We start from the raw sequence: 20,193 nt of genomic DNA, 5'->3' as shown, positions 1-20,193 counted from the left end.
GCCCGCTTGATGCAGGGTGACTACTCCTTAGCCACAAGGGAGAATCTTGAAGAAGAAATCGTGAAGTCCTTTCGAAGAAAGTGGTATCTTGATTCCAAAGATGATCTAATTTTAACAGGGGGCCCGCTCCCATCTTTATACTAAAAAAGGGGGCTGACCCGGTGACTAGGTCCTGCCTATGGGTGGGACCAGGAGGGGGGTGGTTACACCCCTCTCCCCTGCCGGACTTCCCCAGGCCAGGGGCTGGTGTGCCCCTGGAACTGGTTCTGACTGGCCTATGCGTAGTGAGCACCGGGGTGCCACTCAGCAGTCACCTTCCTGAAAAGCCCTGCCTACCCAGGATACACAAAACCATGTCTGGGACGGTGCTAGCACCGCCCCTGACAGGAAACCCTTTGTCCAGGCTCCCCTCACTGGAAGGACTCCCAGCTGCAGGGGGTCAGACTCGTGTCTGTGGTGGCAGCATCCATTTTGTGGAGCTGAGGCTTCAGTTAACTTTAACCGGGGTTCACAGTTACATACATGTCGTGTCCCTCTAGAAGGGTGGAATGCTAACCCCGTCGCCAGAATTGGCGAGGGGTTAGTATTCCAATTCGTATGACACCTTACTCGACATGTTTTGATAAAGCAATACCAAAGATAGCATTTAACCGCGAGGATTATAATGCACTTAAGAGTATATGGTATGCGATATCATGGAACAGCTATTAGGACTTGATTCCGCAAGCTGCAGACAGGCTCAGCTCATGCCAGAGCACTATCTCACATGATTCCAAGCACTCTGCCTTCAGGATTGTCAAGGCCTGCCATAGGAGTGACTGATAGGAATCTGTGTGTCCATTTTAGGGTTAGGTATAGGGATACTACACCTACAGCAAAGGGTGATTACACGACTTTGCCCCAGCTGTCATGCAGCCAGTTGTGTCAATTTTAGGAGACCAGCCAGGGGTGGCATAATACATGCTGCAGCCCCTGGTAGCCCTGGGTACACCTATGCCCTGAGTTACAGGGTCTGATAAGGTGGCCCAGTACCAATTGGTAGATGCACCTAGGGTACATGAGGTAATTTTAAAGAGAGAGCAGTAGGCCTGGGGTCCTGATTGGCAGGATCCCAGGCCGACTATGTCCAAAACCAGCTAAAACACAGGGCAAAAAGTTGGGGGCAACCATAGTCAGGATGTACCTTCCTACACAACCCCCCCCCAAACGAAAGGAGATAAGGCTATCCTTGTCCAGGTAAGCCTCTATTACCTAAGTGGCCATATAAGGAAGTACCAGCTCTGGCTTGGTTTCCCCCTGTGTCATGGTCCACTAGGCAACCCCTCACCCTAAGGGTATCTGAGGGTCTCCACCATAGGGAATCTCTGTCTCTGGTGTGTCTTGGGAAAGAAGAAGGCTGATGCTGGGATGGAGTGCTGAAGTGAGGCTCCTCTACCTTTGGGCTCAACTTCCTCCAATCACCATTCATCATGTGTGCCTTTCTTTCTTTAGCTGAGATGCACTGAGCTCTCAGGGTCAGCCTCTGGCTACCTAAAGCTGGAGGCTGAGTCCCTCTGTTTGGCTTACTGGAGGGACAGGTCAGGTCTGGGGTTTTTAGGCCCCATGTTTGGCTGTGCCCAACAGTGTCCAGCTGTGGGAGTTCCCTAACTACTTTTAAGGGGGATCCCTCAGGAGTCTGTTCTATTTTCACTTGGCTAGGTTTACCAGCTTCAGCGATCCTAATCTGCTGATTAGGGGGTTCTTTTGGACAGGGGGCCCTTTGGGGTCCACCACTGGCCTCCCTGGTCTCTTCAGCCCTGGGCTGACTGAGGCAGGGTAGAGAGGTGCAGGTTACCTGCTCCAGACTGGGTCCCACCTGGGAAGGGTCCACTGCCATCAGGGGCTCTGCCAGGCTAGGCCTGACTACCTCTGGGGCAGTTCCTTCAACAGGGGTAGAGTCAGTTCCCTGAGGAGGCTGGCTCTCACCTAGTGTCTGGGAGGGGGAAGACTCTTCTTCCTCCTCAATGCTCTCTGTTTGAGTGGAGTGATCCATTGTTTCAGGCTTCACAACCTCACTGTCTGTTTGAGTAGAGGCTGAGACCATTTCAACCTTGCCAACCTTTTCAGGAGGGCACTCAGTTTGTGTTTGGGCTGTGACTGTCACAGCCCTCCTATCCTGCTCTGGAAAGTCTGTCTGAGCCTGGGCAGTGGCTACCACTGCCCTTCCAACCTTTTCAGGGAGGAATGGTGCTGGGACTGGGGCTGTAGCTATTACTGCCCCACTAACCTGTCTGGATAGGCCTATCATTCTGGAATGAGTTTCTTGTTCCACCTCAGCCCATGCTGAGAGTTCCAGGTCATTCCCCAGTAAGCAATCTACAGGTAGGTTATCTGTCACTGCCACTCTCATGGGCCCTGTGACATTACCCCAGCTGAGCTTGACTACTGCCATGGGATGCCTTCTCTTCATTCCATGAATGTCCGTCACCTGATAAGTAAAACCAGGGGTCAGTTGAGCAGAGGGGACCAGATGGTCACTCACCATGGTGAGGCTGGCCCCTGTGTCTCTGAATGCCTCAACTTTCTGACCATTCACTAAAACTTCTTGTCTATACTTGCCCAAAATGTGGGGTCCAGTAGTGAAGTTGGCAAACCCCATGCCAGTCTCACAGACAAGAGTGTGGTCAGGGAACCTGGCTAAGCCATAGTCCTCCTGTTGGCCCAGAGTAATGCCCACCACATTCTTGGGGGCACTCCCACCACCTGGGGGATTACCACTAGTGGTAACAGGAGGTTTAGGAGTATTACCTGGGGGTGTATTTCCCTTATTACCATTTTTAGGGCAACTGGCATCACTTTTGTAATGACCCACCTGTTTACAGGTATGGCAATAAGGTTTCTTCTGTTCTGAAGGAGTGTTCTGGGACCCACCACCCTTGTTGGAATTTTGGGGCCCTTGGGAAGTCTTCTCTGTGGATTTATCCCCACCCTTCTCTTGAGGCTTGGTTGATTCCTTTTTCTGGTCACCACCCTGGTTTTTAGGCCTAATCCTGGTTCTGACCCATTTGTCTGCCCTCTTACCCAATTCCTGTGGAGAGGTCAACTCAGAGTCTACCAGGTGCTGATGTAATAGCTGGTTCTGACAATTATTTAAGATTTGCTCCCTCATAATTAGATTATACAATCCTTTAAAATCAGTAACCTTACTACCCAGTAGCCAGCCTTCAAAAGCCTTAGTGGCACAATCAACAAAGTCAGTCCAATCTTGAGACTGAGTTTTCTGGGTGTCTCTGAACAGCATCCTGTATTGTTCAGTGGTTAAACCAAACCCATCAACCAGTACATTCTTCAAGACTTGGTAATTGTTAGCATCCTCCACCCTTGTGGTGAGGAGCTTATCTCTACCTTTACCATCAAAGGAGAGCCACAAGATAGCTGCCCACTGACTTTGGGGAACACCCTGCACAGTGCAGGCCCTCTCCAAAGCAGTAATCCATTTGTGGATGTCATCCCCTTCCCTAAAGGGGGGCACTATCTTATTCAGGTGCTTTTTATCAAAACTCCTTTCCCTATTGCTAGGTTTATTGCTGCCACCAGTGGGAACTAGCCCACATAATTCTTGCTCTCTAGCAAGGGCAAGTCTCTCTTTGGCCAGGGCAAGTTCTTCCCTTTCAATCCTCAGTTTGACTGCCCTTTCTTCAGCTTCATACACTCTCCTCTTAGGGGAAGACATTCCTCTGTGAGAAGAGTTGAGAGAGCCATTGGTTCGAAAGGATCTGCTAGAGCCTCTTGATAGAGACCTAACTCGTCCATTCCCAATGTTAAGCTGACCTGAGAGTGGGCCCAGGAGTCCCCCAGTACCAAGCTCATGTCTGCTTAAGTTGGACCTGCTTAGTCTACTGACTTCTAGCTGTCCCTTATCTGCCTCATCCCCAGACAACTCATCCTCCTCCTCAGCATCATCTGCCTCATGGAGGGGATGGATATCAAAGGGACCCTGTAAGGAGGGCATACTTCCTTCTGGATTAGAAGGGTCTGGGTTACCAGCCCTACTGGCATCATAGGCCTCTAAGAGACCAATCAGAAAGGAAGTGGTGGGGTTAGACCCCTGTTTTAGTTTCCTGAGAGTACACACTTGTCTCATCTCATGGAAGCTAAGAGCAGTATATTTTGAAGGGATGACCTGTGGAGGGTCAACTGACACAAGGGGAGACTCAGTGTTTCCTCCTGTGACCGACATACTGCTTTTAGTGTGGTGTAAGTGATGCACCTACCTACACTATGTGTTACCTACTGATCCCTTGCTAGAGTTGCAGCCAAGGTGTGCTAAGCCTTGAGGAGCTACAACAGCTGGTTCAGTAGAACTCAGAGTATTCTAAGCTTTAGTTATATGTACCTAACAGTACTTATGTGATCTTTCAACAAGATATTCTTAGGATACGTGTGGTAAAACAACAGCAAGCTCAAATCCCACCCGCTGCTCACCAATGTGGGAAGGTGGCCTGATATGCAGTGCTCACTATTCTAGTGAACACTATGTATCAGTCCAGCAACCCTTATTGATGATTGGTTGTAAGTCAACCTTATAGACCAGCTATCCTAGTAGCGTGGATACGAGCAGTCTAAGGCTAAAGACTCGAGAGGGCGCGTTAAGCCAGCTGTTTACCACACATATACCCCTTGAATACCAAGTGAAAGGACACCACACAAGTGTTATGAAAATAAACAGTTATTTATTTAAAGATCACAACAGCCCTGTACTCTTTATGAGGACAGGGTACTAAGCACAAACCAAAACTCTTACAAAAATACTTAAGTTAGCACAGTATATACAAATGCCCGAGGGGCACGGAAAACCATATACTCTGAAAGTGGAATGCGAAATTACTAGCAGGTAAGTACAGTACTAATAGCTTTTGGAATCGCTAGGACTTGACTAGGGAATCGTTAGATTACTTCTAGGAGGCCTAGGGGACTCGGGTGCAGTGTGTGCACTCTCACGCGAGATGCGGGACAAAAGTCTATGGTAGCTAGGAATTAGAAAGTTAGTGTTCTCGGGCGAACCCGACCTGGTAGGGAGAAAACGAAAGTAGATTCTGACCCTTGGATAGTGAGGCTATGCTGGGGCACCGAAATGCCGAAGTTACCTAGCCCAGGGGCTGCAGCTGCATAGGTCTGAAAAGACGTCGGGAATCCTCGTAGACGGACCAGGAGCCGGAAGAAAAGATGCTGGCCGGTGACCAGTGAAGAAAGTTCAGTTGGATCCAAGCCTGGATCTCGAAGATAGATGACACCTGAAAGCAGAGGGGACCAAGTTCGAGACTACTAGCCAGTAGTCAGTGGGCACCAGGAGGGCACCGGATGGTAGCCACCTCGACTAGGTGAGTGGGTGACGCTTGACTCGAAGATCTCACGGACCAGGAGGCGTTGTCGGCGACCAGGATGGAGGATCGAGCTGTCCCACGAAGATGGAAGCTGTCGGCGTCGCCGGACCCAGGATTGGGCAACAAAGCCTTGGCAAATTCAAGCCCACGCGGTGGACCTAAAATGGCGTCTGGGGTGGACCAGGAGGGTCCGGGGTGCCTCTCTTGAACAAGGAAGCAAGGGCCAGCCTGGAGCAACCAGACCAGCAGTCGTGAAGTCGTTGGGCGTCGTTCAGAAGGCCACAAGCCAGCCGGCTAGTAGCCAAACAACGCGGTGCACAGCAAACAGCAGAAGGGCCCCACGCAGATCGTGGAGATGCAGGGGGGCTGATCTTGGGTGCTGGAGCTGCGCAGGGTCGGGGCTTCTCGGACCCCAAAGCACTCACCAGTGGAGGACACGGTGGGCTTGCAGTAAAGATGTCGTGCAGTCTTGGCGATCGTCGGTCCCTTGAGGTCTCGTCGCACTCACGGTTCTCAGCTTGGCTGTAGAGGTGAGTAGAGGTCAGAGGTGCCAGGGAAGCCGGGTCTCGTCGAGCTGGGTCGTCGGATTCGTGATGAAGGACTTGCAGCAGACCGCAGTGTTCTTTAGGATGGTGCCCGCTTGATGCAGGGTGACTACTCCTTAGCCACAAGGGAGAATCTTGAAGAAGAAATCGTGAAGTCCTTTCGAAGAAAGTGGTATCTTGATTCCAAAGATGATCTAATTTTAACAGGGGGCCCGCTCCCATCTTTATACTAAAAAAGGGGGCTGACCCGGTGACTAGGTCCTGCCTATGGGTGGGACCAGGAGGGGGGTGGTTACACCCCTCTCCCCTGCCGGACTTCCCCAGGCCAGGGGCTGGTGTGCCCCTGGAACTGGTTCTGACTGGCCTATGCGTAGTGAGCACCGGGGTGCCACTCAGCAGTCACCTTCCTGAAAAGCCCTGCCTACCCAGGATACACAAAACCATGTCTGGGACGGTGCTAGTACCGCCCCTGACAGGAAACCCTTTGTCCAGGCTCCCCTCACTGGAAGGACTCCCAGCTGCAGGGGGTCAGACTCGTGTCTGTGGTGGCAGCATCCATTTTGTGGAGCTGAGGCTTCAGTTAACTTTAACCGGGGTTCACAGTTACATACATGTCGTGTCCCTCTAGAAGGGTGGAATGCTAACCCCGTCGCCAGAATTGGCGAGGGGTTAGTATTCCAATTCGTATGACACCTTACTCGACATGTTTTGATAAAGCAATACCAAAGATAGCATTTAACCGCGAGGATTATAATGCACTTAAGAGTATATGGTATGCGATATCATGGAACAGCTATTAGGACTTGATTCCGCAAGCTGCAGACAGGCTCAGCTCATGCCAGAGCACTATCTCACATGATTCCAAGCACTCTGCCTTCAGGATTGTCAAGGCCTGCCATAGGAGTGACTGATAGGAATCTGTGTGTCCATTTTAGGGTTAGGTATAGGGATACTACACCTACAGCAAAGGGTGATTACACGACTTTGCCCCAGCTGTCATGCAGCCAGTTGTGTCAATTTTAGGAGACCAGCCAGGGGTGGCATAATACATGCTGCAGCCCCTGGTAGCCCTGGGTACACCTATGCCCTGAGTTACAGGGTCTGATAAGGTGGCCCAGTACCAATTGGTAGATGCACCTAGGGTACATGAGGTAATTTTAAAGAGAGAGCAGTAGGCCTGGGGTCCTGATTGGCAGGATCCCAGGCCGACTATGTCCAAAACCAGCTAAAACACAGGGCAAAAAGTTGGGGGCAACCATAGTCAGGATGTACCTTCCTACAGAGTGGACATGAGGGGAGAGGGAGGAATTACTATGCAGCTTCAATCATCGGGTATAGAGCACAAGAGCATGCAGGCTGGGATTTCTTTCTGCTGTCGCTGCTTCAATCATTCTCTGACTGCCTGCTACAATAAAGACAAACAAATAAAAGTAACTCCTGACAGTTTTGGCCCAAAGCTCTCCTGCTCACTTCCACCAGCTAATCATATGGAAGATGTAAATCATTATAAGTATCAATGAACTATGCTTGGAGTGAGAGGCAATAGGGTATCGGCCCATGAGTAGGAAGAAAGCAAACCTTCCACTACACACCTTCTGGAATGTGAAGAGTGAACAGTCCCCTCTAATCCAATAGTTTCCCCTTAGTCTTACTAGTGCACCACTTGATAACCGAAACTGAAAAATTACATTTATATCACCAACATAAATCTCTCGAAACAGTCTTCTGGTGGACAGATACCAGCATGTAGCCATCAAACAGATAAAACCTACAAAAAGTGCCCTGATGCACCTCTCAAAGAGATGCCTCTTGAAGTGGCAGACTCACCATCAAGTTCCTCATCCTCAAACTGAGGTTTCTCTGCTTCATCGACTTCATAATATTGGTCGCCAAAGAATTTCTAGTTTAAAGTAAGAGGGAAATCAGATCATTTACAAATAAACGGACAAAGATGTAGCAAATATTTGTTGGCGAGGTTTCAATCAGAATGTAGAATTTGACACCAGGAATGCATAAAAGACTAAGATATATGTAAGGTATGTTGTCCTACCTTTATCTATAATAGACACCAGTTGTTTTATGAGCACTGACTGCGGAGTCATGAAAACGAGGATGGGAAAGTAACAATGCTCACCGTCGGCATAGAGCAGTTTCCAGTTACAGTATTCAATTTTTTTCTAAAGAATATGTTCTTTATTGTTAGTGTTCCATCCTCTGTCAGACTTACTAATCAAAAACTCAGGGGAAAAAAAACGAAGTACAGAAGTCAATTAGATCAACTTTTTAGGTCTGGCTTAAGAGAGCTCATGGACTACCTTTTGAAAGACATTGTTAACTTAAAGTGGGCTTAGAGGCCGCCCACTGATTACTGGTTGGTTTCATTGTCACTCATTTGCTGGTTTCTTATTCGTCAGCTTTGGTGGGCTTTCCTTCCTTCCTCTTCTGTTTGTCTCTTCCCTGTCGCATGAATCCATTACTTGGGTCCTTCCACTGCTCACACACTCCCCCCTCAAAATGTTTCAGCACTCTACAAATGTACATGAGTTTTCCAGCAGTCTTTCTCATGTCCTCCCCATCCTCCATCATGTTCCTCTTTCCTGCCGCCACTCAGTGGCAGTACTGGCTTCCTCTACACCCACCTTCCCTTGCCATTCCTGCTACCCTACCACCCTCTTCTCCATTAGCGCAGGCAGCCATGCTCATCAACTCACCCACTGCCTCCCCAGCACCTACTACCCAGCCTTCGTTGTCCGTGCTTTCCCCCATCGCCTCTCATCTGCCACTATCCCTGTGTTTTCCCATCCACTGTTGTCAATGTGCTTCTGCAATCCCACACTCACATACTTAGTTATCAGCTCTCCGTCCCAGCCCCTCATGCCCTTCATTGCCAGCTTGCTTCCCCAATCCCTTCCTGCCCACCGTCCGTTGTAAGCATGCTTGCCCTTCCCCCTTATACCTTCAATTGTAAGCTTGCATCTCCATACCCTCCGTTGTCAGCTTGCGCTCCCAGCCCCTCCAACCTGCCACCCATTGTCAGCGTGCTCAATCCTTCCATTATGAGTTTGCTGCCACAGCCCTTCCTGCCTTCCTCTGTCAGCTTGCTTCCCCATATTCTCCCGCACACCCTCTGTCATTTTGCTGCCTCTGGGGGTGCTAGACCTGGACTTTTGTCTATGAGAGAAGCATCAAAGCGTCAACCACAATTTCTTACGGGAGACATTTCCTAAGTACTGTACAAAGTTGAAAATGTTTTCACCAATTAGCTGTAGAAATGTAAAAATTCCCAGACTGCAGCTCTGGATCCGCAAGGGGCCTGGATAAAAGGGAACGGACATCCTGGGGGCAGAGTGGCACTCAATGGCTTCATTGATGTCACTCAGACACTACTTCTGGCCTAGAGATGGAGCAGCCACCACCTGTGCAGGAACATTATTACAGGTTTCTGGATCTGGGCACCTCAAGAGGTGAGGATTCTGCAGGTAAAAGTATCTAAGAGAGTACCAAGTGCACTACATATAAGGCAAGCCTTTCATCAGGGATGCATTCTACTATATGTCCTGATTTAAAGAAATTAGTGCATTTCAAACCTAAGAAGAGTCTGCAAGATGACCTCATGACTATCTCAGATTCCCACAAAACACTGTCCCAGATTGAAAAAAAATCAAAGATAAGCGGAGAAAGATAAAAGTAAGACCACAAGGGAAAAAAAAGGGCAAATGGTAAAAATGAAATAAACTAAGCTGAAAAGAGGAAGAATGTGAGGAGGAAGAATGTGAGAAGGAAAGCAGCACGTGGGAAGAAGGAAAAAGAGGAGAAATAGAAGGAGGAAATGAAGAAGACAAAGAATAAACTGGAGCCAAGGGTTTTGTAAAAAAAAGGCAACAAGAGAAAGGTTTGTGAAAATAAGGAGTGGAATTTTTTTTAAAGAATTCGTTCATCTGCCATAGATATGCAGATACAAAGATGCATAACAGATGAAGGCAAGAACTATCTACAGACTCTAAAAGCGCATCCCAAACCTGAACAGCTGGTGCCCACACTTACTCTAAAGGCTGAAAAAGGTACTCCTTATGTTGAATATATACTTCACCTGCATGAGCTGGTCATGCTTGGCTGGGTCGAAGTCCTCATCCAGGTCTTGCTCGTGGAAGCCAACGCTCCTGTTGCCAGTTATCTCCTGCAGCTTCTCCAGTCGGCTCAGGATCTCCTTCCGCTTCAAGTTCTTGAGCTGTTTCAAATCTTCCTTCTTGCGCTCTTTCTCCTACAAGGATTGACAGAGAGGGGTCTGTTGGGAAGGCTGAAACTAGGCACAGATAATAGATCATACTCTTGGGGTGCAAAGCGGGTAAACCCAATGTAAGCAACTATCTGTCGAAAGAAGGAAAGGGTGGGAGATGAAAGGATAAGAGCGGACTATAGAGCCACCAGCAGTATTTAATGTCAATTAGTGTATTTACAAATCCATTCCGTTTACTACCCACAATTAGTAGAAAACATGGATAACTAAGGTCTCTGGGTCTCAAAATGCTTTTCAAGTGATACCCTGAAAAAGCCTGCTTTTTCTTCTGAATTTACAAACATCGGAAGTAGCTCTTTTTTCAAATTTAATTTTATTCTTCCAATTATTCAACACCATATATAGTCCTTTTTAGGTTTCGCTGGGGGGCGGAGCCGTTAGGCTCCTCCTCCAGAGAAATCTGTAGTTTCTAGTATGGGTGACTTGAACACGCCTCTCTACTTCATTGGCTAGCTCCATAAATGGAGGCTAGCCATTGGAACAGAGAGGCGTCCGTCAAAGCCGGACCAGACACGGGGGCGTTCCCGAGATTCTTTGGCTTTTGCCGACGTCACGCGACGCCGGGAACGCCCCCGTGTCTGGTCCGGCCGGGCCGTGCTTGCTGCTGGCACAGATTCAGGGGTGAAACGAGGCCCGCGGTGTTTCCCTGCGCCCAGGATCCCCCCTGTTGATCTGCTGGTTAGAAACGGTCTAACCGCGACCTGGGGCCCCGAAAATCTATTGCCGCCAAATCACCGTCGCGGCCCGGGGCCAGAAACACCCTCCAAAGCGGCCGTTCGTGACCAGGAGCTGCAGCAGCAAAGATCGAAGCCGCCGCGCTCCTATTGGCCCAGCAAGACGAGCCCCTCCAGTAACGCCGCGCTGGGATTGGCCCAGCGCCGCCGCGTCATCGCCGAGGCCGCGCACTGATTGGCTGCCGGCTCAGCATCATCCAGGGGCAGGTCCCTGGGAGCCGCGCTGTCAATGGCTGACTCCCGGGCGTGTGTGGAGGCTTGGCGTGAACGCCGCGACCGGATTGGTCCTCGGCGCCCTGCTTGGTAGGAAGCTGCGTGGGAGTGACGAAGCCGGGGAAGACCGACCCGACCTCGCCGAGGGAGCGCCGTGAGTGCCTCCAATGACCACTGTTGAGCACTGCACAGGAAGGTCACTGACTGTCCATGCATAATGGAGGAGCTACCATGGAACGAGCTGGTACTTTGAAATGCTACAACTCTGCTGTGACTGGTTCAATGTTAGCAGTGTTGGTCTTGCTTAATCATAAAATACCTCTTGATTTTTAATTACACACATTTTACGAAGTAGCCTTCATCTCACTTCCACGCTACTGAACGGTAGACAAGGCGGACTTCGATACACCATGTTCGCCCGACTAGAAGCTCGTGTTGCACCTGATGATACTGACCCTCCCTGCTTCCTACATGGGTGCAAACATCTTCAGCTGATGAAGGGTGGTACCCTCGAGACTAAGTGGTGATGTGTATCTGTTACTCTGGTCGCTTCTATGGAGTTGCTGCGGAGGCTGATGCAGGGAACAGGGATGAAGGAAATAGTTTTTTTGCGAACACCTCTGAATGTAGTATGCATGATTACCAGCAGCCTGCTGCATGAAACGATGTATGCATGATCCGACATTTAATACCAACAGAAAGTCATTGATCAAGATCCAAGCAAGAGTGACAAGAAATCCAGGGGATAGAAGCAACAGGCTCACCCAGGCCCCCTGTAAATAATGGGTACGGTCCACAGCAGGTCTTGGACAGATAAACCCATCTGCAGACACGAGCTAAAAACATGCTGAAATGGGACAGAAGGGTGAGACAGATCGTATCCGTACAACGATTACGATAAACTCTGAAAAGTTGTACACAGACAGACAACTCCCCTGGGGACAGACGGAGAGAGTGCACATACAACCCGGACCCAGAGCTGCGGTGGAGCAAGTGTACACTGCGCTAACCTGCTTAGCTCTGTGTCCGCCCGGCATGCAGGAGGGACTTGTACTGCGCACTCGGCAGCGCCTCGCCGCGCCAGCAAGCGCTACAGTCACAGCGGGCAGCGTGGCCTACTTCCGAACCGGCGGGCCCCTGACCCGGCTATCACCAGGCAGAGGAAAGGCGCGCAGGGGCCGCGGGGGGCACTGAACACGAGTTTCATCAGCCGCCTCTTGGCGCTTTATTGCTGGTACAAATCTCATTCACAACCGCGTGGGCGCTGCCAGCTGAGCCCCGGCACTGCTAGACGGCGGCGGAGACGGGGGGGGGCGGGGGTGTTCGAGTTCCCGGAGAGGCCGCTGCCAGCGAGGGCAGGGCGCAGCAGCACACTGCCCCGCACGAACACACCGACGCACACAGATCATCACAAGGAGTCGGGGCAGGTATGTGCAACGCCCGAGAACACACAGAGCCTGGCTGGCTCTAACACTCGCAGGGAAAAGAGTAAACACACACAGGCCAGTGCTGTATGGCCTAAACAGAAGGGCTCACAGAAACGCACAAAAGGAATTTCTTTCCGGGAATGGCGACGAACCGAGGCAAGCAGAATGTCCTGCTTCCTCTACCCAGCAATAGGGCCCAGCATTTTAAATACGCGCTATAAACGGTGTAACAAGGAGTGGGGCATGGGCAATGACAACCAACGGCGCTCTGGAAGCAGTCAGTGGTAGGTAAGAGAGCACCGTACACATCTCAGCCCACTGCGACTCGTTCAAGGTGCTGAGCCAGGGCGGATCGCTGGGTTTACCTGCCGAGCCTCGTGTTTCTGAAGCCGCGGCTTTCACGGGGTACGCACTCACTGGTGCTGGAAGATCCCAGGAGCACGGACTCCGACTCTGCACACTTCCCATTCGTAAACCAATGCTCATGAGCTCTCAAACTCGCCATGCCAGGGTCGAGCCAGAAGCACTGCTCGAGGAGCTGCAAAGCGCACGGGGCCGGTTCCAGCAGCTGGACTGGGATGAAGAAGGCTAAGCACAGAAAAGATGCAGCGGGGACCACCGCTCCTCAGGGCACGAGTTGATGCAGTATGTCAGACACCAGTCATAGGGCCACAGGGGCCACTGGTTCTCAGCGGTGAAGGCTGGGAGAGGTTTCCCTCGGATGTCCTAGGGTCCTTTCTACTATGGATCTGCAAACTGGGCCAGTAACGACCCCTTCAGCACCTGACTCTCAGGGGTAACACAATTGTCCAACCCAGCGCTTTACTTTAGTCATGAAAAGTACTTTCATTTACAAACAAACAATATACGCCACAGAAAAGGTAACTTTTACAAAACATGTACTGGCTCCTGTGCATTGTGTCCTGCCCCATCCCACTTCCTCTCCTGGGTATTTCCTACGACCCCCTCCATTTGTATGTCTTGGCAGCTCTCCCCTTGGGGTTAGAGTCTCTCTTAGACAAACATCAAGGCTTAGGTGTAGATTTCCTGGGAGTGAAGTTCATAGCGCTCAGTTATTTAACAAGTCACTGTTTACGATCAGTCTCGCTACAGTGCAGGTTAAGTAGCCTGCTTCCAGCTGCCGGTGGGGGACTACACAATGAATCTCACGTCATTCCCGCTGCTGCGAGAAGCACTGACTGGAGGCAGAACTTCTGGATGGCAGCAGACTCCACCGCAGGCAGAACTTCTGGATGGCAGCACACGCCGCCGCAGGCAGAACATCTAGATAGCAGCACACGCCACCGCAGGCAGAACTTCTGGATGGCAGCACACACCGCCGCAGGCAGAACTACTGGATGGCAGCACACACCGCCACAGGCAGAACTACTGGATGGCAGCACACTCCACCACAGGCAGAACTACTGGATGGCAGCACACTCCACCACAGGCAGAACTTCTGGATGGCAGCACACTCCACCACAGGCAGAACTACTGGATGGCAGCACACTCCACCACAGGCAGAACTTCTGGATGACAGCACACTCCACCACAGGCAGAACTACTGGATGGCAGCACACGCCGCCCCAGGCAGAACTTCTGGATGGCAGCACACGCTGCCGCAGGTAGAACATCGAGATCAGGGGTCTCCAAACCGGTCCTGGAGGGTAGGATCCATGCCAGATTTTTTGGATATCCCCATTGAGATACATGTAGTAATTTAAAAAATCTGGCATGGATCCAGCCCTCTAGAACCGGTTTGGAGACCCTTGATCTAGATGGCAGCACACGCCGCCGCAGGCAGAACATCTAGTGTGTGTGGGGGGCTCTTGTGTGGTGTGTGTGGGGGGCTCTTGTGTGGTGTGTGTGGGGGGCTCTTGTGTGGTGTGTGGGGGGGGCTCTTGTGTGTGTGTGTGGGGGGCTCTTGTGTGGTGTGTGTGGGGGGCTCTTGTGTGTGTGTGTGTGTGGGGGGCTCTTGTGTGGGTGTGTGTATTGGCATTGTAAATGAGAATGCCATTTATTTATCTGTTTTCAAAACCAACACATAAATAAAAAGTTTGCCATTTAGAATGCCAATGGCTCAAACTTTTCCGAAGGCGAAACCGTTGCATTGTAAATGCTTGTTAAAAAGGTTTTTCACTTACACTGCATTCACTTCGTAACAAGACTTCTACTACAACCTAGATGTTTAGGAACTTAACCAGAGGCTTTCCACCAGGAGGTTTACCTTTTATTTCATAAGGACTCAGACAATATACACAAAAGCCCAACACTACAGACACTACTTGGAAAAGGAGGTTCCACGTCAAAAACCACAGTTTGGTACTGCAAACCTGAAGATCCTTCCCATCACTATGTCCTCTTAGCACACACAATTTTCACCTCTTATAAGTTGTTTTATGAAATCCAATAGACTAATAAATTGCACTGAAACTTGCTACTGATTATGCACGGTTCAAATCTGTGTGTTAATTGTTAGTGTCCAACAAGAGGAAGCACTGTGTGTGTTAAACTCCATAGGCCTTTTTTATGCTACTTGTGTGTGGTAATGAAATTTGATTTTGTGTCCTAAGCCACACAAAGCATCAAACACCGAAGAGACATGTTGTGATCCTCTAGCTGAGGATAGTGGTGTAGCCACGTTTTTAGGCTCTTGTAGTATCAAATGTTCTGATATCAGGTTAAAAATGATAGCGAGTGTGGCTCTACAAGGAGTCTGTGTGCACAAAATAACTCTGGCTAAAAGGTTTAGGTTTGCATAGCCCTGAACCTTCAGTAGAGCCAAGCTCGTACTTAGAACCATACTGCTATCCATTTGCAAAGCACAAACATGCATTCCAAACAAGTCTCTTGGAAAAGAACAGCATGACAGAAAAACATTTGAATGACCCAAAAGCTACTTATAGATAATGGTTGAAGAGCCAGGTTTTAATAACCATATTCCTAAACTTTAAGAGTTCATTTTTGTCTGTAAGCAATCAAAGATGTTCGCTCAAGAGGCAAGCTCATTGGACTCAAGAGATCGCAAGTCCAAACATGTATTTTTTAAAGCTGGGGGATAAGCTGGAGCCTTCACGATGCCGGGTGTAGCACGAGGGCCTATATGGAGTACAATTCAAAGTTAAGCAGCTAGGAGGGCCTTCAATCAAGATTTTGTGACTGAAGCAGAGTACTTTTAAAATCAATCCTTTTCACCATGCACAGCTAGTGCAAGCAACAGAGATTTGCTGAGACATCGTCAAATTTGCTCATTCCAAAAGACTTTCAGCTTCAGTACCCGAGAAGAGGACACTGCAATAGTCAATGTGCAAATTAATAAAGGCATTAGTATTAGAGACCATGTCTTACCAACAACAACAAAAAAGTAAAATATGCATAAGAGATGGAAGAAGCAATTTTATTGACTGTCTGAGCAGATCTGTCCGGAGTGTTTTGTATCAAGAAGGACCTTAAAGATTTCTCACTATGGAGACTGGTTCAGGACGACTACATACCTAGGGTGGTAATAATGCCCGCTCACTGGAGTTATTACAACCGAGCTTGATGTATCTATGAGCTAGACCACATGCCTGCACAGGGCTGTGAAGTCTATTACCTGCCAACTGGCAGACAGATAATTGAGACTCTCAAGGACTAATGTAATAGATTCATTACAAAGTGGGGTTTCCTGCACATCCTGAATGGCTTAATCAGTGTGGTCTTTACAGACTATATTGTGGGAGACTGATGTACAAGTAATTTGCCCCTAGTGTGGACACAGCATGAAAAAGACAGACAGAAACCCTGCGAGTGCAATGATGACTCATGTTCCATATTGATTTTTGTGGCCAAAATGATCAGTGGGAACATGGTCCCAGAACTGCAGGTCATAGGGACTGTCAAGGATCCAGATTAACCATCAACACATATTGTCATGGATACTTTGAATATTTGCAGCAAAGAAGGATATATTGTTCTCCAACATTGGGGTTTTAAAGTTTTTACATGCTTGAATCATTCCCAGTCGCCAGGCTGGGAATCCCCGGTACATTAAATTAGCAGTATACAATGTGAAATAAAATGGCTATAGGCTTGAAACATAGCATGTTTAGTAGCACATCAACCTCATTTGAAACACAAACTTCTGACAGAAGTGGAAATTTTAGCTCCCCTACTCCACCTAGAGGCCAATGTAGCTCAGAAATCTACCTCACGTTGTGTTTGAGGGAGTCCCCTGTCAGAGCTCTGGTCTAACCTTTCGGTGCACCTTAGATAGTTTCCATTTTGATCTGCCCAGGAATGGAACCAGCCCAATCTTCTGCACTAATGTACTGTGAGTTGTTTTTAGAGAAGATTGTTACAATTTCTGGACTAGGGAGATCATTTCGTCTGACAATGAACTGCCACCAACTGTCACCATGGCTGACACAGAGAAGAGATCTAGTTTTAAAACTGGTTTATCTTGTGGCAGCATAAAAATGTACATGGATGACCCACATTCTCAGTTTATTTATTGTCTTTAACCTAAACATAAGCCACCATCTCTCTTAACGAATACTCTTAAGGACAGAGAAAGGAGACTGGCATTATTTCTTATAAGTAAAGATAATTTTCCTCCTTATAAAGATGTCACCTCTTCAGGGGAAAATTCAGTGAGAAGTGCCCTCCTCGCACTTACAAGAAGGCAGCACACAAGAGGAGGCATATACTGTTTCCTGAGCGTGACTTATTTGGCGCTTCTAGCCCCCTTTGCTGACAAACCAGAGTCTAAGAGCTACAAAGAATCACATGTACTGAAAAAGAAGAAGTCTTCAATGGAAGCCTCGTAGCCGACTTCAACTCCATCATCAACTACTAAGATACCTTCTACAACAGGCATGCTATCAACGATGACACGGTTGACGACACCATCAACATTGAGCATTCCGTTGACGGTGATGGCCATACAGTTGAGGATTACAACACCGTTGACGACGATGACCATACCGTTGACCCGGACGCAGCCACAAAAAAAAAAAAAAAAAAAGACATCGGAGGAAATGTTCTTTCTTTCACCTTTAAGGGGGACTGATTTACCTCCAGTGCAAATACTGCAGTCAGATCCAGAAGAGGCTAGGGATTATGCCCCGCTGACAGCTTATAGCCTAACACAATTGGATCTGAGATATGTCCCAAATTTTGGAGAGGAATTAAGGGACGATTAGGAGTCCTACAGTGAAAATGTGTATCAACAGGAGTACAAGACTGGGAATACGCACACCGATTTAAGGCAGAAACCACCTAAATATTATAGAGAACCAGATGATGGTCCAAGCGCCAATGGCCTTCTTATCAACGTTGCAACAGATGATGGATACTTTTAATAAGTTATTACCAGAGCAAAAAACTAATCACCCTAACATGGAGTTACCTACAACACCCATGCTCCTTCACCAGTTTCACCTCCTAGGCAACAATCACGGCGACCTCCTCCTCCAACGCCAAGGGGATCACTCCATGGATAAGATATGGATGATCGGCCCGATTTACGTGGATGGAGGCCCTAAATCCCCTGCCGGGCCGGCAATCTCAACCAGACTAGGATACATTCAGTTCAAATATCTACACAGAGTATACATTACCAGGCAGAGACTTTGGAGGGCAGGGTTGATTGCAACACTGCATTGTCTTCGGTGTCAGGCAGAGGTAGACACATTTATACACACGATCTGGACATGTCCCGTCCTGGATCGCTTCTGGAGAGGTGTACTGACATGTCTGGAGGAGGTTTTAGCATGGACACTAACAAGATCCCACAAGTTTATTATGTTACACAGCACAGATGGGGTTGGCGGAAACGGATACAGAAGACACCTTGTCCTCTGCCTTACAATGGCCAAATGTGATATTGCCCAACAATGGAAAGCAGAGGGATCTTGAGTATCTCTCTGGAAGACAGGTATGGCCCACACAAAAACATATTTGCCTACGCCTTTCCTCCTATTTCCCCTTGATACCCAGGGTGTTGAAGGCAAAGATAGATCATTGTATTCTGATCCTCATTGCTCTAGTGTGTCCTAGCCAGTACTGGTAGAGCAAGCTACAGCAGTTGGCAGCGTCCAGCCATCCCTATGAAGATGCATCCTAGAATCTTGTCCTGACCTCACAAAGAGATTCTGCACCATGATTCAAAGTCTCTGAACTTGACCTCATGGTACCGGACCACCTAGAATTTGGACCACTGGATCCAAGTCAGGAGGGTAAATAGATTCTGGCATAGGCTTGTGCTTCCTCTACTAACAAGACTTAACGCTAAATGGAAGTGTTAATGCGTCTGGTGCAGGTATATTGTTCATCATCCATTTAAAATAAAGCCTTTTCAGATCCTTCTATATTTGGATTTGGCCAAGAGTGGTCTTGAATATTCTTTAGTCGGGGTCCATCTGGCTGCAACATCGAGATTCAGAAGGACAGACATCGACGTCTACTCTGTTTTCCCAAAGGATCATTAAACAGTTTATGAAAGGGCTCTTCAGAGCATTTCCACCTCTGCAGCATCCTCCAGTTCCAAGGGAGTTTAATACAGTTCTCGGTCAGCTGATGTTACCTTCTTTAAAGCCTATATATAGAGCAGACTTTACATTTTTATCATGGAAAACAGCACTATTCCTGGCTCTGACATCCGCTAGGAAGGTGGGAGAGATTCAGGCATTCACCCTCAGAGAAACATTCCTCCAGTTCACGAAGGTCAACGTAATACTCTGAACCAATCCTAAATTCATTCCTAAGGTGCCTACTAACTTCCATCTAATTGAGCCGGTCATTCTTAGATTCTTCTTTCCCAATCCATCGTCAACAGCAGAAATATCATTACATTCTCTTGACTTCAATAGAGGTCTCAAATTCTATATAGACAAAACAAAGGACAACGCACATCAGACCAGATATTTGTATCATTTAATGTACCATGTAAAGGTGAAACCCTGTTCAAACAGGGGATAGCTTGTTGGCTCTCAGCCTGTATGTGTATACTTTTTGTCATGCCAAAGCCAAGCTTCCTCTACAGCGATTTGAAAAAAGGCCAAGGTGCACCACGTCAACATTTAGGGGAATAAATATTTTCAGTGAGGTAAACAGTAATAATCATATCAGAGAGATTTTTCTTCATATAGTTTTGAGAGTTCTTTATTTAGTTCAGATGGTTAAAAAATATACAGGATCTACAGCGAGTGAGGGTGCATGCCACCAAGGGCCTGGCTTCAACTGTAGTAATCTGTGCTGGGGAACCTTTAAAAGACATCTGCCATGCAACCAACTGGAGGAGCAGGCATACGTTCACAAAGCATTTCTGCCTAGATGTGGATGCAAAAGCTGATGCAGCATTGGAATAGGCAGTCCTAAGAAACCTGTTTCATTAATGGGGCGCCTGCTTCCCTTATAGTTGTATTTCATTATGTATACTGATTGTTATTCTGATTCAAGCATGTGAAGATATAAAAGATCCAATGCTGGAGAAGAAATGAGTTACTTACCTGTTACTCCAGTTCTCCAACATTATCTTTTATATATTCATATGCAAACCTCTCGCCTCCTCAGTCAAAGGCTCCTCATATTTGTTCTCACACTTGTGCTTTGTAATCTGGCCTATGGTGGCCT

General features: G+C 48.3%; 1 protein-coding gene across 1 annotated transcript in view; it reads right to left on the bottom strand.

The window, feature by feature from the left end:
• Positions 1–20,193, bottom strand: part of KRI1 (KRI1 homolog) — a 129,974-nt gene that overhangs the window by 18,029 nt on the left and 91,752 nt on the right. Inside the window, exons 12-13 of the mRNA XM_086961880.1 lie at positions 9,999–10,169; positions 7,736–7,808 (exon numbers count right to left, since the gene is read on the bottom strand). Coding sequence (XP_086818006.1) covers positions 7,736–7,808; positions 9,999–10,169 — 244 coding nt within the window. The remainder of the gene's footprint in view (positions 1–7,735; positions 7,809–9,998; positions 10,170–20,193) is intronic.

The sequence above is a fragment of the Lissotriton vulgaris genome, chromosome 1_1, assembly GCF_964263255.1.
Source record: "Lissotriton vulgaris chromosome 1_1, aLisVul1.2, whole genome shotgun sequence".
Taxonomy (NCBI): domain Eukaryota; kingdom Metazoa; phylum Chordata; class Amphibia; order Caudata; family Salamandridae; genus Lissotriton; species Lissotriton vulgaris.
This window is presented reverse-complemented; position numbering and strand designations above follow the sequence as displayed.